The 24,796-nt window shown below is 32.7% G+C and overlaps 1 protein-coding gene across 1 annotated transcript in view; it reads left to right on the top strand.

The window, feature by feature from the left end:
* The window catches only part of LOC100645202, a 204,384-nt gene that overhangs the window by 109,648 nt on the left and 69,940 nt on the right, over positions 1-24,796 (top strand). Inside the window, exons 3-4 of the mRNA XM_003397572.4 lie at positions 846-981; positions 18,307-18,440. Of these exons, the coding sequence (XP_003397620.1) occupies positions 846-981; positions 18,307-18,440 (270 nt within the window). The remainder of the gene's footprint in view (positions 1-845; positions 982-18,306; positions 18,441-24,796) is intronic.

Genomic DNA, 24,796 nt, shown 5'->3' with positions numbered 1-24,796 from the left:
GAAGTAAGAAATTAATGATTTACCAGGGAAAAATTTGAAAAGAAAATCGCTGAAAATCCAATATTTATGTCTGACAGACATGATATATGATATTGCATAAGTTGGTACGTTCAGCAATACCATGGAAGATCTCTTGAATTGATGTGTACACTCTGAAAGTCGGATTTCAAATGTTCTGCAATAAAATACACCAAAAAGATTTAAGGACAATTCGTTTCGTCTCTTGATATTTCACTTTCATTATGCCAAATTATGAGTTTAAATGGGCTTAACAATTGCACGCTATACACGCAAAGTAATCTATGTCTTAATTGCTTCGAGTAAGTGCAGTCTGAAGGAAACCTTGGAAACTGCATTCATATCAATTATATCATTGATAGCAGCATTGATATTATCCTGCATTGATGAAAATATAAATTACCAACCTAAATTATAGAAAAATAATAGAATCATAGAAATTGAAGAATTGGTATCAAAGTAACACTTTCGCACAATAACAAAAAAATGCGAGTCAATCGAATCAACATTTTAGTTTAATTTACCGGTTATATAAAGTGTTCACCGATGTCTTTCATCCGGGTGAGTCGCGAAAAGAAGGCAATGAACCGTGTGCTCGAATCCTGTACGAATGACGAAGAGACGCGTGAATAAATTCGTCAGTCAATCGCATCCGGTGCGGAAGTTTAATTCGTGTTATAACCGGTCCAGGTAAATCGAGTTATTGTTAATCGCAGAGAGCGAGGGATTTTAATGTTCCGATGGCGGTAGGCGATAACACGTGTTGCCGCAGTTGATATCCATTTGCATTCACTTTGCACACACCTTTGGTCGTTGCTCTGTTTCAGCACGAGAACTCGAACAAGAGCCAGGTAACGCTCCGCGACGTCGACTTCGCTCTCTCGGGTATGTTCAGTTGCGAAGTTACAGCGGACGCGCCGACTTTCACCACCGCCTACGTCTCCAAGAATCTTACGGTAGTGTGTAAGTACATGCTTCATGACATTACAGAGTATCGCGGGAAGCTCGACGTATTCAGCATGCTCGTGTGCCTACCCTACGACGCTCGTTGCTCACCACCCTCCACTCCTTTCTTTACCAATGCACGCGACTGACGCGTGTACAGCATCGTAAGTCACCATCCTCTTCCCAGCTATAGGCTCTTTCACGTGTTTTGTGCGGAATTTCAAATCTTTCATCGAATTTTATTTAACAGATTTTCTACAAGACATTTTTTCGCCTCGTATTGATATTTTTTCTTGTTTGAATGGGGTACGAGGATTTTTAAGCGTTTTTTTTTCTTTATATGATTAAATATTTTATGAGTTAATTTTAATTCTTAATGTTGACAATTTCTAACATTGGACTGGCAATTGTCGTTCAACTACAAACGTATATTGAGTAGATCTTAGAAACTTTACGGCTACAGATTGTTTTATGTGTTTTGTTCGGAGTTTGGAATATTTTTTCGAATTTTAACTGAGTTTCGAGGAATTTGTTGGTATCGGGATTGGTGTTTTAATTCCTTCTTTGCATGGAAACATTGGAACTTTTTTTAGAACTATTTAATATTCGATTTGTAACACTCGAGGATTGACAGTTATTGTTGAGCTACAAATGAGTATTGATTACTGATTATATCAACTCTAAGATGTTTCACGTTTCGCGTTTCGTTCGAATTTTGGGATTTTTATTTCAATTCATTTTAATCAATTTTCTAACGAGATTTTAACAATTCTTTTTAATCTTTTAATTTCTCCTTCGAATAGAACGTGTACTCTCCAAAAAGGTTGAATATGTTTTTCAGTAAATTACAGCTCTTAAATTTTTTCTTACGTATCACACGACATGAATAATTATCTTCTCTATAAAAAATACACTATTTTACCTGGAACACAATAGAGCCACATTTCGTACACGCATTCGTATGAATTGTTAAAAAATACAGAGTAGGTAAAATTCAGTACACGGTGCAACATTTCGCTTTAAATTCTTTCCCCACTATTTTCCAATTCTTTTCACCTTCGTGTACCAAGATCTATAGCTTAGTTCGCCTTCTAGAAGCATCCTGTATACGAAACACACTTCACAAGCCTTACATATCAAGGAAAGTTATACTGCAACAATTCAACATAACAACGCCGTCTCTTTTCCATCCATTTTTTCATTTGTTGCATTAAATTATTAATTTCGTTACCTCCTTTTTTATGTTGCCCTATCGTGAAGAAATGTTTCCAATTTGTGAAAAATACGACAAAATCATGAATATGCGTGTTTCGTTGTTTCCATTTTATTTTAAAGTCTTTCTCATACTGTTAAAATGTTTTTTCATTTGGTGAAACTGATAATGCCATACAATGTTCTTTCGAAAAATTCTTACAATACCGTCTTCATATTATCGCCTTACAATAAACAAATTCATATAACTAACTCAATTATTTGATTTACCTTTTCAAAATATTCGTGTCCCCATAGAAACAAAAAAACGATTGATCAATTTATCCTCCAAATGATTCTAATATTCTTCTCAAAAAAAAAATTAGATAAAATCACGTACAATTTCCAGATTTAGAATAATAATAAGAAAATAATGAAAAATTTCTTAGCCAGCTAGCCTTAGCTTAAGAAATACTTGATATTTCGTGCGAAATCAAACGAACAAGAAAGATGACCATAGTATTAAAGTTTACCCTGTAGATTCGCATTTTCCTCTAATTGCACTGCGCGCGTGCAAGATTGAATCGGCTCGAGTTTCCGCGACAGCGTGCGTACCTCGAAGAGAAAGTTTCTCCTTGATGGTGTCATTAACTCTACTCGCGTTTGATCCGAAGCCAGTCGCACCCTTCCAAACCGGTGAATCGGCTTCGTTGTCGCGAACGATTTCATGCACAGCCGTCTGGCTGCTATACGTATGTACGTATACACGCCGTGAAACTAGCTCCCACGTAAATTCGCGGAGTGTTTCTAATTTCCTCCTGCACGCCACGGTGAGATCAAAGGAGCGCTTTTGGGGTTAATCAGTGCACGCCACAGAGTCGCGAGTACGTTAACGCGTTTCTCAAATTCATAGCGATCTTTCTCTCGTTGCTGTTTCCTTTTTTCTCCCTGCTTGAATGCCAGAAGATTTAATGTCGTACGTGTATCGCCGAAATTTGCCTCGTTCAAGGATGATTGTGTGTTTTCAAAGGTAAATTTCTGTTTGTGTGTAACTATTAGACTGGTGCCGATGTTTACGCAAGCTCACGTTTCTATGGATAGGATTGAGGAAATGATGGCCAAGCAGAAATTTGCTTCGTCTACTACGCCTTATAACGAGCAGTTTAGTTTGTATGTTATATATATATTCTTGAATATCGTACGCATTACTAGCATTTTTGCACCTGAGAAATTGTGTACAAATGCAGAAACATCCGCACTCTGTGTAATATTTAATTACATTGAAAGTTAACAATGAAACGTAGAATATAGATAGAAATATAGATAAATTCATTTTATCTATTTCTTGACACATATCTTCAGGAAAATGATATAAAAATGTGTATACGTGGATAATACTTTTAAAATTTGATGCGAAAGTTGAACATTCTTAGTAAATTTATATTCATACACAATGTGTATGATTTAAGATTTAATTAGATTCCGACTCCAATAAATTAATTTTAACATTATGAAGAATCAAGTAATTCATTAGAATGCCTTTTTATACATTTAATATTTCGATATTTTTAATACGTTTAACTTTCATTCATTTATCGAAGATTTGTCGTTTTTTCAGTTAATTAATATTACATTTCCAACTTAGTGTTACACGTTTTACAAGCTGTAGGTTGTAAATATCGACAAGAACCAGTTGAAAGTTTGAAAGTTTGATATTCACGTTTCTGCTACGTCGATGTTCTGTAAAACGAAGAAAAAGTTGCATCGATCAGTAACGGAAATGTTCGTTAGTTGAGTTCCGTTACTTCTTTCTTCTTTTTTTTATTTCTCTTTCTCTTTCTGGCTCATGAAAGTTGATTGATAATTATGGAAAAGTTTTAACCTGGATTAAAGCAATTCGATATCGTTGCTTCATTATTTCGTAAGAGTGAAATAGCCACGTGTCAATTCATTCATTGTTGAAGCTTAGTTAAAACTTCAAATCAGAGAAGTTAATAGAAACTTTCCGGCTGAATATTGCGTGCGTAAATATTAGAGCAGAGTTTCGTGGAAACGAATACACGAGGACTAAGAAAGGCTAAAGTTTCCCAAAGACAGTAAATACGAGAAGACTCACGAAAGGAGCACTGTTTCAGACTTTCCAAAGAGTAACAGTATGACGAACGTGATTTTTGAAAATACATTTTCGCCGCTAACTGCATTCGAAATTATAGTAAATTCTTCTACCAGAATTACATTTTAAACATATTATTGTAAAGATTTATTTTACAAAATTGGACCTGAAAGAAATTAGTAAGAAAAAGTTGGAATTAATAAAATAGAGCAATTCAATCTGATAGATTATGTGATATATCGACGAATAAAATATAGCTATCTAATCATAATGAGCCTACTTTAGTCAATCAGTATTTCAGTGTATCGAATTCAGTTAGACAAATTCCAAGTGACTTGATTCCAATGAGTCACTACGTTAATTAACTCATCTTAGTTTCTTAGCTAATTAGTTAACAAGCTGATCTTAAAGCTTCCTGTAATAAATAAACTAGTCAGGGATTTAATGTACCTATCTACTTAAATTAATTTTAATTTTAATTTAGCTATATACTATTATGTTAATTTTCTACAACGACAAATGATACATAATTACGTATAAATTTTCGTTTAATATCAGAATATTTTCAGGAAACAACCTAAATCTAAAAATGAATAATTAGAAAATTACTAATTTTGGTGTCGGTATTATTAAATTATTATTATATCTGTTGCTATTTAGTGCACTTTATATTATTAAATTACTGTTATATCTGTTGCTATTTAGCTCGATATTTACTGTGAATGATCTCATAATTCAGACCCAAATCATGGACAAACTTTTTGAAATCTTATATGTAATTTATCGTGTATAAATTTTTCAGTAAGGAATTATGAAAGCAGAATGGTCAATTAATAACACACTCTTCAGAGCTCACTACTACTCTGTAATTTCTTTATATGATTTTTAATAAATAATTCACGAAATTTACATTTACAAATGTTCTCAGAAAATTCTATATTCGTGAAACGAACATTTTATATCTCGTAATATTTAGAAATCAAATATAATACATTACGTATCTCATCAAATCATCGACATCCATTATTTTATTAAACGTTACATTCTTCCCCCTTTTTTTTTATTGCCATGAAATTTTTCTTTTTCAACAAATATCATCAGTCTCCGTTGTACGTTTTTTTTCTCTCAATTTCTGTTTGGTGATATCAAAGAAAGTAGCTTTGATGGTTACTCACGTAGCCATCGACCAAATACCATTGCGATTTTTCGTGAAGTCGATCGACGTTCCTGTTTATTGGAGGCCTCTTACGCCAGAAGTCGAAACGAACTTCGATTTGCCAGTCTGAGCGAAAGGTCCAGGGGAATCTTGAATTTACGGTGAGTAGTTCCGATATTGAAGCCCGAATCTCTGTGGCGCGCGCGTTTTCGATTCCTCCCGTCTTGAGGAATTTTTCACGCGCGGCCAATTGTCCCGGTCAAACTCTTTCATATTTTTTTCTATCAGCCAGCTTACAGGTAACGCGTTCTGAGAATTCATGACGCGAGGTCCGTGACCTATCGGTGGCGTGTTGCCTATTTTGCAGAGACCTGGTATAAATCGAAGGTTGGACGAATATACGTTGAAATCGTGCAAAACGTTACTCGATCCGAATTTTTGTAGGAGATGCTGTGAACTCGTCTTGTAAAATACCACGTGTCTATCCAGCTTTTGCGTTTTCAAAGGTAAAGACGTGTTTGGAAAGCTTTCACCTATGCAGGGTATCTAGAACGTATTGTTATTACTATTTTATTATAAAAGCAAACTATGATTTTTGATATTTGCCATTTTGAATTAGCACTTTTTTATTTCTTTTAACAGTAGAAGAAGAATACATCTGAGATGTACTGGAAACTTTTAGATGGAGAAGCAATAATATTATTTTTACTGTAAGAGAGCGGAAGAAATTGTTACAGCAAAGAAATGTAGAAATATCGCGCCAAGTTTATTGTTATCGGATTTTTTTCTTCCATTTATCACCTTCCGAAGATTAGAAGACTCTCTTAAACCAAATTTCCGAAATAAAATTTTTAGAAATCAAATTCGAACATATGAAAAATGTGTATTCAAGAAAAATATGTATCATTGTTTCTTTAAAAAATTATCGATTTCTGCTACGTGGTATGAAACTTTAAACTACTGGCTGACTGTTAACTGATTTTCAGTTGCAGTAATACAGTGCAGTGTGACATGCATAAATGATTGCTTGGAATAGCTTCATGTTAATCTAAAATGAAATCATGGACGACATTCTGCAACGCGTTTACTATTATTACCATGTTAATTGATCTACAGGCAGCTATACATTCTAACGTCACTACTTTACACGAAGTTCGTAAGAAATCTTTTAAGCTGTAACAGTTTTATTCCGTCGTAAAGAATAGGCTTGTTTATAACAAATACAATATTAAATCCAACTCCAGTTAAGTTCATAAATGTATGAATTTGCATAAAAAGTCTAGTAATGATATTACAAGCGCTATTTTTCAAATTTATTAAAAAATTCGCTATTATTTGTGCCATCTTCTTGGGATAAACGAAGTTAACAAATTACGTTATTTGTTTTTTGAGAATTGGCCACTAATTGCATTGTGTAATAAAATTTAGGTTAATTAAATTAAATTTGTAATTAGACGAAACGAAATTGACATATATGTAGCTACGAAGGAAATCGTACCTAAATCGAAAGTGAATAATCAATTATCATTTAAAATTTGAAAACTAATTAAAATCTGATATAAATCTCAGTAAGATAAATCGTATTATATATAATTGAATTGAATTACATTAATAAACTAAATTACATGTTTTTCATATATTTGGGACACTCCTACACGTGTTGCTAAAATATTAATTGCCAACACGAGACTATTGTTCACAAACAAAACAAGGAATGCAAGATAGAATAGAATGCATGGTTCTTGCTAGGCAGCTGCCCTAGAATTTCTGTAATCCAGCAATTTGCTGGGTCCGAGTACAGTGATTTCGTAAAACGCACGATTGTAGTCAGCCTCAATGAGAGGAAGACTACTTCGTGGAATGTGAAGAAATAATAGAATAATAAGAGCTTGACGCCCGTTATGTTTAGAAATAAATTGTAACGCACAAGAATACGTACTTCATATTCTGTTAAAATATTCTAAGAGAAGAAAATTTAATAAAACCAGTTTGAAATGCTAATTAATTATTTGATAATCTACATTACTAATTTTTATTAATTTATATAGAATGAAAATTAATACTAATGCTAAATATCGAATTGTTAATCAGACACTGAGAAAATATTTTCATCTATTTTATATTTAAGATAGTGTTATATTTATATGTATTTATTTAATTCAATATACGTGTCTCATTACTTTTTACTCTATTGTGTATGTCTCTATCCGATTTGACAGTCTGATTTAATTCTACTAAAATCATTTTTTCACTTCAATAGGCACGAGTGTTATTAATCAACTTTTATTCTAAAGTAATCAATTACTGTCTAATTGAAACAACAAAAACCTTCCAAAAATATAAAAATATCGTATTTTCAATATTTACACAGCAAAGGTTCCAAAATCTTCACAACCGTAGCCGTTAAAAAATTCGTTTTCCAAATTTTTCAAACCTTTTTTCATTAAACAATTTTTCACGCATGTCAACCAATGCAAATATCGAATGATTAAACGAACCTTATATTATCAAACCCATTTTTCACATTTTTCAAATATTCTGGTAGCATATAAAATTCATGAATACGTTTAGGCAAGTGTGTAGATGAAGAAAGAAAATGGCGAATTTCATCTTTCCCATCGACTCAATAAACTGTGTGCATCAGAGCTCTGAGATGCATTTATTTGACCGAGCGTTTCCATCCATCCGAAAGAGTAGTTTAAAGAAATAAGGATCAGGAAATGTATGATAATTTTGATGCTTCTTCTTGCTCGGTTCTTCGAATGGCCTATGAATTTCAAGCGTGTGCGGTAAGAATACGAACGTTACCATGGAAAATATTCTCGACTACATACGCTTGGAATACTCATGTGAGGTTCTCTCGTCTCACGGCACGTGGATCGGCACTTTTATCTCGGATTTCGGACATTCTGCAAACAATTACGCGAAATTGATTTTTATTAAATTCGCTGTCCACGTCCCTTCATGCAATGTATTCGACGTAACGAATGAAATTGCAGCACCGATTTCAATTCGTCAGAAAGTTGCTCTCATACAAACGTTAAATCGTGCGAATATTAGGATTTCAAACTTCGCGAGCTAGTTCTCAGAGAACTCTATATCTAAGATTCTATGCATTTGAGCACTAGATAATCGAACTTTGATAACGTAAAAATTAAACGCTGTCTGATAAAGATATGTTTGACAATAAGTTGCGAATAATAAAAATATTAAGAAGTGATAAAAGTAAATGTAAGATAGAATACATAGTGAATTTTTAATAAATATACAAACTATACACTTCCGTGAATTTTGAAGAATTATGTTAAAGTTGAAGGTCTGAGGAATAAATTCCTCTGTAACATTTATTACATTTTGTTTAGGCAATTTTATTTTATGTAACTCTGTTTATTAAAGACATAAGTTTCATTTTTTAATTTAGTTGCCTTTACAGTGTACGCTATGAATCATTTTTTAAAGAATTAATCCATAAATCATAGAGAAAAGAATTATAAAAACACAATTAAGGAAATGAAATGCAAATAGAGATTTGTGCTGTATCTTTTAAATACTATAAGGAGCGTTTTTGCATATTAGATACAGTTTCTAAAAATACCTAAATATTCTACAATAAATGTGTTTGTTATCTATATATATATTTTTTTTTTTTCGTACTAGAGGACTGAAACTCGAGAGATAACTAGAGAAATCGATGGATGTCTATTAACAAATAATACGAACTCTTGCAATGAAAGCAATATAAGTAGTTGAACGATTTCTGGAATCAGCAAGCATTAGAAAAGAATGACGGTGCAGCGAGAAACTATTCCTTGCGTGCGCTCTGAACTTTAATCAATTCTCATAGTTCAGGTTCCGAACACTTCTTGGAACGAATTTCAAGGAACCAAGGGAGACCAAGGGAATAATTAAGAGTCGAAAGAATACATTTAATCATTCCGTTTTACAAAGAGAACATTTTCTTTTCACTTGCGTATGTATTATTTAATTTAACAATGTATTTTAACTTTAAATTAAATTTTCACTGCAATCTTACAATTTTTGCACTGATCCCTTTTGCGATGACGGCACATATTTTTTTTAAACAAGACAAGACACGTTTTACATAGAAAGCCACACAATGTCGTGTAATATATTCTTAATTAAAGCAATCGAAGAACGAAGAACAGTAATAAAGTATCTAAGATTCTTTTGTACAATAAGCAACCAATTAAAAATGGAAGGATACATAAATTTAACTCAACTCCAGTTAATTCTAAAATAATATAAATATTGTAAATTATTTAATTCAACAAACTTACCCTAATTGTTTTACCTATTTCGCACATATTTTTCTAAAATGAATTTTGTTTCGTAGAGTTCAGGTTCACCCAATTTTATCAAATATCCAACCTTAAAAGTACCACAAATAGTACTTCGAACGTTGCATCTTAAATCAACATGGATACATAGAACATAAAGTATTTGAAAAAGCTTCATTCGTCTTTCTATCGGAAAATTTAAAAATATTCTTCAAGTAAAGTGTACTCTTTGGAAAATTTTCATTATCCTATCAATTATACAGTGACATAATAATATAACAAGGTGGATAATGCAATATAGAGCAATTTAAAACCGTCTGAACAAGGTGCCTGTTCAAACAAGACGTCCGTTCAATTTTTTGATACAATAATGTTATAGTCTCTTTGTATTCAGTCAACTGTGCAATCACTCGGGTTCTATTTGATTCGTTGACAGTGTGCGAGCGAGGTGGAAGGTTTAAAAACCAATTTTCGAACGATTTCGTTGATCGGTCGTTACGTTTAACCGGTCGATAAATACGTTACGACATTTCAGGTAGGAGGTAAAAAAAAAAACGGGGGAAAATTAGTTAATGCAATTCCAAGTCTCCGCATCGTACAGCCAGGCACGCAATTACAAGTTCACACTCTGACGAGACAAAAAACGAATTCAGTCGACAGCTTCGTAATGAATTAACTGTATCCACGTAATTGATGACAGAGAGTTGTTTCATCGGCGAGAAATATCTCGTTCTCTTTCTTTTTCTTTTCCTTTGCTATTATTTTTTCTGTTCCATCGAAACATCAACAGAAATGACGCTACAATTAAATGGACACCGTGATTATGATGCGACATTTACTCGGCAATGAACGTATCAAAGTTAAACAACGTTTCTGTTACCATTATTCTAATTTGTTCAGGCTATACTGATACGTATAGGTATATAATCTTATATTTTTTTACTATATAATAACGCCGCACTTGACTATATTAATACACTCTTCTTGTTGTTTCACCATTTTTTAAGTCATAAATACCTTTTTTGTAACGTTCTTTACATTTAAAATATACCTACCCCCGTATTCTCTCAGTACCATAGAATATTAATCGACTTTTTTACGCTTAGGAATAATCAAATAATAAATACATCATCATAAACACGATAAGCTATTTTGAAATTCAATAATCAGTTCCATGTTATTAAATTGTTTGTTACAGTGTTCAATTGTTCGATTCTTTACCAGACCGATTGATCATTTATTTCCAAGAAACCTATATTTGTGAACCTACCAAGTCTTTTTCGACTGTTTCAGTCAAATGATACCGAGATCAAAAAATTAACATACACAGTACACTTGTTTATTAACATACACAAGTACACTTGTCACTTCTCATCATATCATATCATTTATACATCATATCATACACAAAGTATACGCACACCATGTATCTATATTAAAGCTTTCCTCTTTGCATAATTATTGTATAAAAAAACGTTTACAACTTTTTCGATTGGTACGTTCATAGTTTATGTCATTTACCATTACATCCGGTGTAGATTAAACAGTTGTTGACCAACATACATACGCAGAACGTAAAGAGCGAGAGCAATTTTGAAATCGGCTAGCGATAAGCGAGCAACAAGATTGATGATCGAATGATACGCGATGCCTGTCGAAATCCCGGCGAACCGTGGCCCATTCAAATCCGCGGGATTCATGGATCGTTTGTATCGAGCAATATTCCATGGGCCATGGACGAATTCGTCCGTATAAAACACTTTCGGCGACACAAATTAGCTGCAACGCGCAACCCCCATCCTCCGATCCTGTCGACTAAGCGATAATGTCGCGATGTGTACGCGAAATTCGGTTGCGTTACGAAACGAAACGACCCTGTATAAATCCGCACGTATTTCGTTGACACACGCATGCCTGCACGTATACGTATGTGCACAATTTCGAAAGAAAGCAGAATAGCTAGAATGTTCATACGTTGTTCGAGAACAAAAATACCTGCAAAGGTTTCAATCGCTCCGTTTTCTAATTTTTTCCCGACTGAATCCTCAGTTGGTGATAATAAATCAATGGAATGAACGGATAAACAATTAAATTTACTTTTTCGTTGTAAACTCTTTCGTCGAATATGAAAGAATGAAATTCCCGTATACTCAGTCATAAAATTATACAGTACTAATAAAACTCGGTTTCCTAGTTTTATTCTCAATTTACTTCTCATTTGGTGATAAATTGATACGGTAGTAAAAAGTCAAGTAAAAAATGTAAATTGTTGAATCTGCGAATTCTTTTGTCGAAGAGGAACAATGAAGTTTCTGTATATTTAGGAATACGACCGTTCGCAACTAATAAAACAATTTATACGGCATATCGCTGTTTTACATTTATTCCAACTTTCCAAATCAGCATAAGAAGTGCATGAGAATGAAATAAAATTTTACGAGATCAGATTACAAATGTTTTTTATTAAAATCGAAGTCTTATTGTGGTATTACGATTTATAGAGAGTTATCGATATTTCTTATCGAATGGGAAAGGCATAATCTGCGCATAAAAATAAGAGGACAGTCTTATTGAAATTGTAAGAACTGATAGATTAAGACACTTATAATAGAATAATAATCGTTTTGAATAAATTGTCTTGTATACATTTTATTTACAGCGAAGTAAATTTCTTATAAAACCTTCTACAAATTTTCTAAAAGAAAATGTTTTCTATACGTTCCATTCTATGTTTTAATAAACAAAATTACATTCTTTTCGTCTGCTACAGTGTCAGATCACTTGCACTCCCCCATACAGTACCGCCGTAACCTGCAAAATTATAATTTATGTGACTTCAACAGCGAAAAATATTGTACAACGTACAGTAGTACTGACTTACAAGTAGTATAACCTTACGAATTCCGCGATCGTGAAACTACCATAAGAAAATATTTCCAGTAATCTTATTTATTTAGAATAAATTTCGAAATAAATTTATATAACATATTTACTATTGTTTTAATACTCCAATTCGAGGACTTAATATTAACGTCCTTATCAGTCTTCAGTGTTGTAACAACAACGTCTGCTGAAAACTTACTTATGATAGTACGCTTAACTGTCTTAGTAATAGAGACCAGGGTTAGGTAGATTATGTTCTAATCAGACATGTTAAGCATATTAGACTGGATTAGGTTTTGGGTTGGTTAAGGCAAGATTAGACTATATTGGTTACATATGCCTTTGACTGTGCTAGGTTAGTTGTACACAATGATATTTGAAGCACAATCAACAAATTTAAAATGAAAATACATATACATGGTTAACGTTATTAATAATGGATATATCATTTTACTAGTTAACATTTATGTAAGTAAAAAAATACAAATATTATATCTGTCAAAGTGATTTAAAGTTAGAAAAGTATTTTAGTATTACCTCAATGTTCTTCAAAAGTAAAGAAAAAATTTTAGATTTAATTCATAATTTCGTCCATTTTTGATGTAATTTTAAAGATGTAAAAACATATAAAATATTCAAAGTGATGTAGTAAAGTAGTTATTTGACTTTAAAAAAAAATGTTTAAGACTTTGATTATCTTATAAATGTCTGATAAAGGACACATGTAATTTGATAAGATTTTACTCGACCCTCACCTGTTTCTTACGCAAATCTGACACACTGCGATAAATATAAAAAAATATATCTACCTAGCTGAAATCATATTCAGAAAAATTATGAATAATTATAAAAATTACATAAATATTCGCGGTTTAATAATCGTTAATGTCACCTCACAGTTGAACGTGTAAGACATGACATTTCAGGTTTTTGGTGAAAAACGTTATCGTCGACGGGAGAATAATATCCATAGAACGGGTTCTTTATTAGCAGCACTTGGGTCTAAGGATAGAAATTTTTCGCGCTAGACGAGGTAGACTTTGCGCTGGTACGGATATGAATTTCATATTTTACGATAATACCGTGGGATGTTCTTAAAGTAAACGAATCTGGGCCTGCTGCAGTTTTCACGTAGTCGAAGAAAAATTGTACTTTCTTCTGAATTCCGTGGAACGTCGATGAGAATGACTTTTATATCGATTAGTACTATCTGAATTCCATTCATCTCGTCGTAAATATCGAAGATTGAAAAACCAGATTGCAGCTTAAATCATAATACGCTGTTTCATCCCTGCGTCAATGAGAATTGACTTTTGATATTAATTTCCGTATCTCTCTGAAAATTGGAATTAAACTCAACCGCATTCAACCGTTTATATATTCCTTTGATCAACTGCTATATGTCGACCAGTTCCATGTCAAAAAATTAATTCGTGTTGATGCAAAAAATTCTAAATGTAGAAAGTTATAAAAAAGAACTGTACAGAATTCTAATTTCAATTAACGACGGACATAAATGAATATATATATAAATAATTGACTTTTAGGTATTTTATTCTAGTTAGTATTTAACATCTATTAATCATGTCTAGAGTTTGCATTATAATATTATTTGATTTGCTATACCTTTATTGTTTCATATACTATATAATAAATTTTATTGTAATACGTTTCATTAAATAACTCTATATTTAGCATGAGCAACTCTATATTTATCTGTCAAGATTTCTATAACCCTAAAACTACATGTCAAGTTTACTGCTTATATTATTATATTTCATTGTTAATTATGTATTGCCACAGTATACTAACTTAATAATGCAATGTTTCAAGACAATCTTGTTTCAAACGGCAATCGAAAAGATTCGAAATGAATGTAGCGATGAATAAATACAAATCGACTGTAGATCAATGGAAATCGATTTGCTTGCTGAAACGCGTGTACTAATACTGGTTCCGCAAGTTCATCTGTTTCAGTGAGAATTGGTCAATACCATGATGCTCCCTTCCATTAGCTTAAACAGCGTAATTGGACATTGTCAATTCGAGAACATAATTCTCTCCGTAAATAGGGACTAACGATTATACTTAGAATTCATGGAAATGGAGACGCTGCATTTTACTGCAGGCGTCAATTATAATACTTGACAAGAATATATACACTGATTAGATAATTTTAGAGGATTTACTGTTTTAACCAAAGAGCTTAAAGGGAGACATGAGTTACCTTACTTTTTTTATCGGGAATGCGAGATAATCGATGTTGAATTTCGTAACAAGACTTGCAATCATATATTCAATTATCAATTAAATTATTGTGTACAGTAATCCCAAAACCAACTGCTTTTTCATTACGCTATAGTCACACACACATACATGAAATCTTCACTACATTTTATGCTCATACTTAATCTTTGACGTCCATATTTTTACCATACTATACCCATTTAATCTCTCAGATTAGTAATTTTGTTCATTAAATTGTTTCATTATGTACTTGTTCGTTATGGCTCTTTGCAATTGAAAAAGCTCAATCGTTGGGATTCTGAAAATTCTTTACCACATTTCAGCTAAGATAAAAATTCAAACTTCTGTCAGAAACGAGTAGTCGCAGTTTAGAATTTACATATTTATACATATATTACATACCACAAACTGACACATAATTTTCATACAAAATTCAGATTTATATTTTTGCATATACACTTTATCCAAGCTATTATACAACTCATGCCAGAAAATTTCATAATTTGCAATTTGCATTCGATTAGCACGATATCACACGCGTATCGTAAAATTACATGGCAAATCTGATTGTCAAACATGTTGAAACCTATAATTAGGATATTGAAGCGTAGGTAAATGTTAAACCAATGTAGGCAAAGTTTTCTCAGTTGAAACAGATCCATCTTCTTTCTTTCTCTCCAATTTTCTACGAATCCCTCCGTAAAATTTGTTTATATTTGAAAATGTGAAATCATATTTGCAGTTGCTGTACAAAATGGGCTTAGATTGGTAGTGGCTGTAAAAGCAATCAGGTTAGAACAGCAGTCATAGACGGAAGACGATAACATAACTGAAATTCGATTAGTCGTTCTATAGTTTTGCGAATCACCGGTTTATCACCGACAAGGTGAGAGGAGGGTAAACGGTTATTTCCCTCGCTTCGGTTCGCGGTAATCGGTTCTAGTTTCAGCTGTCGTTCGGGTTCTAGATAAGTGAGAGAGGTGGCGGCGTGCAACAACGATCTTCGTGCGTTGTGAATTCGCTCGATTGTAAAATTAAATGCGATAATAGCCGGTCTAAACTCCCTACTCGTTAGCTCGTTGAAGTGGCGTGTGCATCACGAGACACCAATTAGTGCTCGGTAAAACGAGTGCTACTAACGTTCTACCATTTTGTATCCTGCAATTAATTTTGGAACAATTCCTATTCTCTTGTGGTCACTCTTGTTATGCTAACATTTGACGAGAGTTGGTTCGTATGTGATATACAACAATCTTAATGGTATAATTGTAATAAATAATTATTTGGTTAATATTGGAACTTGCGATATGTAATTATAATCCAAATGGTGCAATATCATTATTATTATTATTATGAGATTTAAGGTATTTGAAGTTATGTTATTTTCAAAAGTTTGGTAATTTAGGTATTACACGCGTTTTTCTAATTTTATTTTATACGTCATATAAATTTGTTAAGAGAGTATAATAATAATATTGGAATGCGCTACTTATTTGTTTTCGTAATGCTTCAATGTAATAGATATAGTAAAATCTCAAAGATTGTGCGCTATATATTACTACATTTATAACCTCCTGTCTAATTACCTAAATACTCATCTAAAATATCAAAAATGTTTTTTCTACCTTATCGTCTTCCTCTCCTTAATTAGTTAAAAAATTTCAACGCAAATTTCATATTTTTGAAACGAGCACGTGCAGATGACTCTCGACTAACATGATGCTATTGTACATACGTTTTTGATGTAAAATTTGCAGAAGCTTTCAATTAAGGTGGTACTTCGAAAACACGGTTTTGTATCGAATATTGTCCCAAACCGAAGTTGTTAACGTTGTTTGGCAACGTATTTCCATTGATCAATGTTGAATGTTTTATTCAATGTGATTTCGATGTAACATGTTACGGACATTCGTTCCAAGCGATAGTTACCTGTTCCAATCCGCAAAAATGTACGAAACGATGACATAAAAATATAATACATATTGTATCTGCGCAATTATCCACGATGTTACGAAATACTCTCATTTAAAATTTCAAATGAAATAATTCACGGTTGTATCCCAACCATTCTCAACTTCTAAGTTTATTGTCACAATAGAGCCAGTACATAGGGTGTCCCGCAATTTTCCCATAAAACGAAGCATTAATTCCTAACAAGTCCTTTCTTACTTTTAGCTCTTTTATGTGGAAGGATTCCGTTTTAATCATAAAGCGATATTAAAATTAAAAATCAGCAAGTATTATATTTACCGTGTCTTTTCCTATAGTCTTCGAGCGATAGTTTAATTTTGACAAGAACTTGGGACACCCTGTATGTACGATACCGTACATATGTCGCCAGGAGCCACGATTTCCTCGAGCCGTTCTTGTTATTCTTCCAACACGAATGAAACTTATATCGTTAATATTTTGTAACAATACCACGACCTACTTTATACCATTATTCGGATTGTCTCGAAAGATTTGTCGACAGCGTTCGAAAATCCAATATACTTAATGGAAAGTCGAATGCGTGCGGTTGAACTACGAAAGGTCTCGTTTATTTCAAATCAATCGATTCGAGATTCTCTCAGTGCGCTCTTCTTTTTCGTTCTAGAAAATCTTCCCGGTAGTGGCGAAATGCAGATTGTTACAACACGATTCGTTTAACCCGCAGTGGAACGCCTTGTTACAGAATTAAATCAACGAAATGGCTGTGAACAAGATTAATTCGATCCGTATCCACCGGCATTGCTACTACCCAGATGTATAATACATAATATATTCCATCGCCGTTAGAAGGAAAATAGTTGCACTGATTCTCGGGTGTAATTCCATAATTGTCTAAAATATTCTGATTAGGATGATTCGACTGTACTTCGAACTACTGCGATATTAATCTTTTCAAATATTTTTTTTTTTTTTTTTTATAGAATATATGAATGTCCATGAAGAATTTAACAATAGAGCTATTAGAATGGTCGAATTGATCACTCGGATCATTCGTTATACATATGTCATAGGAATTTTAGAAATTCACAATGCAGATTCTAGAAATTTGGATGATTGTGAAATATGCGGATTGAAGTTTGCTTTTTCTGATTGCATATATATGTATATCAGCTTCCTCTGTATATATTTTATATCTTAATCAATATGTTCGTATTCTGAATGCATTTTTAATCCCTTTATAATGATTGTACAAAAATTATCTTCAAAAATTGAATAGAGATAATTAATCAAGCTTCTATTTCATCCTTCGGTTTTCTTCTTCCGCATGCAGCTACGTCGACGGGAAATATCATAAAACTAACTACCTAATCTGTTCCTCATAGCCGCCTGAATATTGGATATGTTGCTTGGCTAGGTAGCAAAATGGCGGTATAATGTCGTTTGTATCGTTTGAACGAGGCACGAATAACCGACCTGTCGACGATGAGTAGAAGAGATACACTCATGGAATTATTATGTTTCAGTTCTACCCGAAGGCACGCCCATTATCGTATCGGAACGCGAACGTTACGATGCCGGAGACACTTTGAGGGCAAATTGTAGCTTACCACCCTCCAAACCACCGGCTCATCTCTCATTCACTCTGAACAACGTGGCGGTAAGTGATACCTATAATCCACGCGTCATTATCGAATCCGCAGTTAAGGGAAACCCGTGAAATTAATGGTTTAGGAGCGTTTCTACACAACCTGCAGAGTGTCTAACGTTATTGATTCGAATGTTCATTCGTATGTATTGTTGTTGATAGTTTGGATGATGGATACGTTGATTCGAAATACGCTGATGAATTGAAGTCAAATTCTCTATTTGTTCTTTATTCGTTCATTAGAAATCTGCAGTATAAATCCCTTATTTTTATTTAGTCCAAAGCTTGTTGAGCTGTTAATCACGTTCCATTTAATTCTGTAAACTTAATTATTTCGTTCCCAATTTGTTCTTTTATGTCATAAATTAACGCCGATAGACCGTTTGATGCAATGAAGCAGATTTTTCGTTTCTCTCATGATTTACTCGTATTTTATAATAACTTTTATGGAGATCGTAAATAAATCATACGAAAGTTAAGCTTGCATTCCTTGAGACTTTCTCAACCTGATTGTGTTTTTCTATCGTTAAAAGATTTTCTTTTTATTTTAAGGAGAATGTAAAAAACGGTTGCGATGTGACATAATTAATGTAGTATAATTTCTTGTTTGAATTTTATGATGAAATTTCTTTTGAAACGTAAAAAGTCCTTTATTTATTGAAACTGAAACCTTCACAAAAAAAAGAAATATATTGGAATGATTTATCAAAATGAACTTATATATGAAACATACATAAGAGCTCCGAAGTTTGTTTTATTTCAATGATATTAATCTGTAGATAATAAAATCTACAATATCTGTAATTCTATAATAGAATAAAATTCTACGATATTTATGTTTATCTTTCCAAATTTTTGGATATACTATCAACTTCCCATTTTCTATAAATCACTAATGACTATTCGTTACATTACTAATACATTATTTGAGATGTGAAAATTCCATTAACATGCATTATCGAAGCTATTCTATATTCGAGATTGTAGCGTTGAAGTATCCATAGAAATCGATACGGGCAGATACGACGGTACATCCTGAAGCGATCTCGAAATTTCACGAAGTAAAGCCTTCCCGCGCCGTCCGCCTTCCCCCTTGCCGAAGAACTTTTTCCTTAAACGCTTTTCCGTGTCATCGAAAATAATTTTCAATGCTGACGTTGGATACTTTTCTGTGTGTATACGTATACACAACTAAAATAATTGCATGATATACGAGGGAAACGTAGAAGTTATCGTAGTATGAAAGTTTGAGAGGTTGGTCTATAAAAGTTAAAGAGGTTAAGCAAAGAAGAAGAGAACTTTTCCCCTTGAAAGATCTTCCGGGGCGTACTCTGTGTACATTAGTCTCAGTGCCTACGACCGCCAAAGATTTGTTTCTCGTAATTTTTAAATTCAATCTCCTTTGAATGATTACCTGCAAAGAGAATTTTCATCTACCGTTCTTAATATACAGAGGCTCACGAAAATATTTCATAGCTTATCATACAAAATATTTATATACGTATACACGTATGTTGTGTGTGTTGTGGAATATATTTTGAAATTTTATCACCACTATAAGAACATACGTTTATCGTATTGGTAAAATTTGGGATCAATTTTAGTAAATGTATATAGAAGTTACACGATATTCACTGTAAATATGTAATTAGTAAAAGAAAATTAAAGTAAACGTGAATAGCCATCTTCAGCATGAGAGAATGAGGAATCTAAAGAATTCGAAGCAGTATTTCATACGTTATAACGCAATATAATAAAAATCTCTAATCTACCACAAACTTAAACTGAGAAATAAATTTCCACGAAACATTCTTCCGTATTGGAACTTCATTATCCTATATTTGAATTCATAATGCGTTAGAAAGAGGCCAAGATCAATAAATACAGTTTTAATAAAGTACAGCTACATACCAACGGAACACAGTGAATAAACTTTCGTGAAATTTTAGTCGCGTGGAAGTTAGTTAAGCCATATATCGCTACCGCTGCTGTACGATCCAAATGCGAGGAACATTTCATTTTCTAGATGCACGTATTTAGCCATATCGAATAATGAGATCCTACGTCGTCATCCTCGGGGACTACGAGCAATACGGTGGCAGCGAATACACGCTGACTTCCACGTTGATGAAAGTTCGCTGGTAACATTTTTCTCGCTGCGTAATTCAATTTTTGCTTTGAATTAATTGATTGCAAAAAGTTTTCATCAAATTGTAGCCGAAAAAAAGGAGAATGAGAAAAAGAAGAATGGCACGGACTACACTGATTCTCGAAAGCGTTCGAATATTTGTGGACACTTTTTATAGATATATCATGTGTCTTATACGAAACATTCTGACATTTTATTAGCACTATACCGAGACCTGACTATTATAATTACATAAAGTTTGTAACGGAACTGAAAACGTATATGGAAGCAACAAGATGCTTATTTCAAGTATATATTTCGTAGAATGTTGATTTTTCAGTTTCTGCTTATCTTTCATTGAATATTTGTAGTAAATATCTTGTAACTTTAATACAAATTTCCCGATTGGTTTTAAATTTGACAAATGTAATTATGATAGTCGTGGCTCACTATAATACTAATTAAATTTCAAAACGTTTTACACTGACTACAAAATGTATTATTTTCCAATGAAGTGCTTTTTGTTTTACTAGCTTTCACATTTAATTTTCATAATAGGTATTAAGTTTTTGTAGTCATATGAAAGTAATATGAAATTATATGAAACATAATATAATTGGACTTAATTAATTAATATACGAATGTTGTAATAAATACAACGATATAAAAATGTTTTTTATAGCCATTGCACATAATAAAATGTACAATGTGTATATAAAAGTTTCCTACAGTAAGTGTTCAAATACTTTGGCGACTTTCACTGTAGGAAGAAACTAGACATCGAATAATTTCGTAAGCTACACGACAGAAGCCAGCAACGGTCGTCCTCTGCCTTTGTCAAATTCCATTACCGGTGGATTTTCATGGCGGTGGCGAAGGGAGGACACGGGACGGGGGAAGTATGTTATTTTCTCGAACACGCGCCATTGTAAAAAGGGTCGCCGCGACGGAACAACGTACGGTTATGAAGAAAATCGACCTTAGGTGCTTCACACGATGAGACTGAGAGAAAATTAGTAGTACGCGTGCACACGAGATACCTTGGCTTATGAGGAATTGCGAGGTTGGCAGGTGAGAAGATTGGTTTTGCTGGTTTTTACTGGTAATACCATTTCGAGGAATCCGTCGAATTTCCAGAGAACATTTCGTACCTCGGCAAGAAATAAGTCATTTCGGTAACAACGTTTCGTAGACTGTTCAAACCAGTCGAAACTAAGTACACCCGCTTCGGAACAGATATGTAATTTGTGCGCTTGCATATTTACAGTGTTGACGGAACAGCGTGTTCATTCGGTTTCGAACAGTCAATTCTGATCTATTACTTGTTGTTGATTATTCTCATTGTTGAGCAGGTTTTAACTTAATAATATGAAATGTACGCAATACACATAGTAGGAAGAGTACACGTTATAATTTTTGAGAGATTATATTTAATATCAATATTTTGCTGGAACACATTTTTATTTATGCACTGTTCTTTTTTTTTTTTTTTTTTTAATTGTGCTTATAAAAATATGAATTTATGTAAATATTCGCAGTTATGACGATGCATTTTATTTCGTCAGATATAATATTTAACCCTGTATGTAACGCTACGAGATAAATACAAAACTTGTATTTATATTTCTACCATTTTCTCTTTTTAAATATTTTGTGTCATTTATTTGATATTACGATTTTATACTTTATTAACGTTACATTTTGCATTATTTTACTTTTATTATGTATTAGTCATTAATATCATACTATTAATGATACTTAATGTTTTAGATGAGAAATTACAATCGATTATAATCTTCTTTTGTTCACAAGTAAATATACGATCAAAGAGAATTAAAGATATGTTTAAAACGATAATTGTAGCTTTCTCGAAAACGTTTCCTAAACAGTAAATTGAATTGAAAGGTATTAACAACCTAGAATCTTCCTTCCCTGTATATCGATGACAGTTGCCATTGCTAAATTATTGGACTTAAGGAGAAAAAAATCTATCGATGGCCCGGATTGCTCAATTGATAGAGCAGCGCTTGGTAAATGAAAGATCTGGATTCGAATCCCGGACAAGCAATCCGATCGGCCTATTTTTTCTCCTTACAATAGAAACTGCTGAATGCCACCGCAGAACATATACGACATTAATTGCAGACCATCAGATCAAACTTCTATGTATGTATTTTTTGTGTCGTGTATTGCTTTCATTCAGAGTCTTAAATCATTAGAGAACTACGAATTTTTATGCATTTATAAGAAATTTAAACATGTAAAAGTACACAAAATAAATGTTCAAAAATATTCAAAGTACAATAATAGTTAAAATATTTAATACACGAAACAAATCTCTGTTTAAATTTAATTTCTTTAATTGTATTTAAGAAATATGATTTTGAATAAATATCCACAACCTTGTCATTATTTTTCAAAATTTTTATACGAGTAATTTTCAAAACTTTCTTGCCACGCTTCGTAATATCAGCCAATATCAGTTTCTTAAAACATTCCTTCAAACAGTAACGGCATACAAGTAGCCGCCTTAGACGGTATTAATTGTCAAAGGGTAAAGTTTAAGTTAATTGTAAACAGTAAGCGGATCTCAAGGGTATGTAATGAAGTACAGGATCCTCTTTGAATTGCGCATTCTCGAGCATCGTATACGTCGTACTTTTTAAACAATTTTAAAGTAGTACATCGGCCCTTGTTAAGGAGAATACTTTGAATGTGTTGTTTGAAGCCGTATAAAGGAATGATGAATGAATTATATTCTTTAATTTATAAAATAGTATCTTTCGATAAACTCAGAAAGGGACAGTCACTATTGGATATTAGATGTTTCGAAACTCCGATAATATTTTATAAGTTTCACATAGATTTTTCTACGATCTTTTTTGACATCAAATTATCCTTTTTTAAGGGGTAAATCAGCTTTTGATATTATAAATATTTTTACTCTTTTTGTTTGTTGTAATGGGTTATTCAACATTGAATTCATATATGTGTCTATTTTTATATTTTTTTATTCACCAATGACTTTCTTACATATTGCCTGATTTATGCTTGACATATTCTACTTATTGAATTATCTTTGTTGTCTATTATATTTATTATATTTTTTTGCCTATATTTTTTATTATTGTATTTGTTTGTCTATTTGTTTTATTATTTATATTACTTATCGTACATACTGCAGCAATAAAATGCAAAAAATTCTACGTTTCACTTAAGCGCTTGTAAAACGTGACACACTATTTACTTCTACTTTTGAACAAAATTACGATTAACCGCGGGGAAACTAACTTTTAATGACGAAACTTCCCTCGCTACAACAAATTATTACTTTCAGTTGTACTTACCGTTTTCAGAATTTTACGATTGGTAATGAGGCTCGCAGCATACAAATTACTGGCAGTTTACTTGAAAATCAGTGACAAGAACGTTTCAACAATAATCATAAATTAATCAAAGAGGAAAACAGGAGCTTTATATAGGAATCGTAAAAGCAATAGAAAGTAAATTTGCGAAACTCATGATACACAATGGTTTTCCTACTTCTTATTAATTATTTACATTTTCATTTTATACTGAAATATAATATATAATCGATATATATCGAAACCTTTTAGAACAACGATTAAAATATATCGTAGATATTAGTGAGATTATAATTAAAATATTATATACACTGGTCCTTTACAATCTGAGATTTCAAATAAGGTAGTAACAAGAATTCATCTTCGATTGCTTATCGTAGTTACACTTTTCTAATTTATCAATTAAATCACATTATCATTTCGTTTTCAACATAAAATAAAGAACATAGTAATTTCAAAGATCTTATAAAAATGGATAACATTAATCAAAATCCCATTCTCTTTCTATAAATCGTCAAACCGTGCAATTAAACGAATCGAACAAGAGATGCAATTTTCAATGTATAAGCAGGAAAATAGCTGGTTCCAGGTCGGTACACGATATTTATGGGATAGTAAACGTTGCACGTGAACAATTGAGTGGAACCACGTGAAATGACAGCTATCGCTAGGCTAATAGCGCTCTTGTCGTTCTGCTTGCGTGTAAAATGACGAAATGACGCATTCCTGTTGCGATGGTAAACGGGCATTTTTAGAGAATCGTAAAACAACATGAAGCCGAAGGAGGTTTCAGGAAACCAGTCGGGGTTACGGAGCAGAGAGAAAACCCCTATAACGTAGTCTCGTATCGACGAGTTACGAGGGGCTATGTTTGT

This window comes from Bombus terrestris, chromosome 9 (assembly GCF_910591885.1).
Source record: "Bombus terrestris chromosome 9, iyBomTerr1.2, whole genome shotgun sequence".
NCBI classification, from domain to species: Eukaryota; Metazoa; Arthropoda; class Insecta; order Hymenoptera; family Apidae; genus Bombus; species Bombus terrestris.
This window is presented reverse-complemented; position numbering and strand designations above follow the sequence as displayed.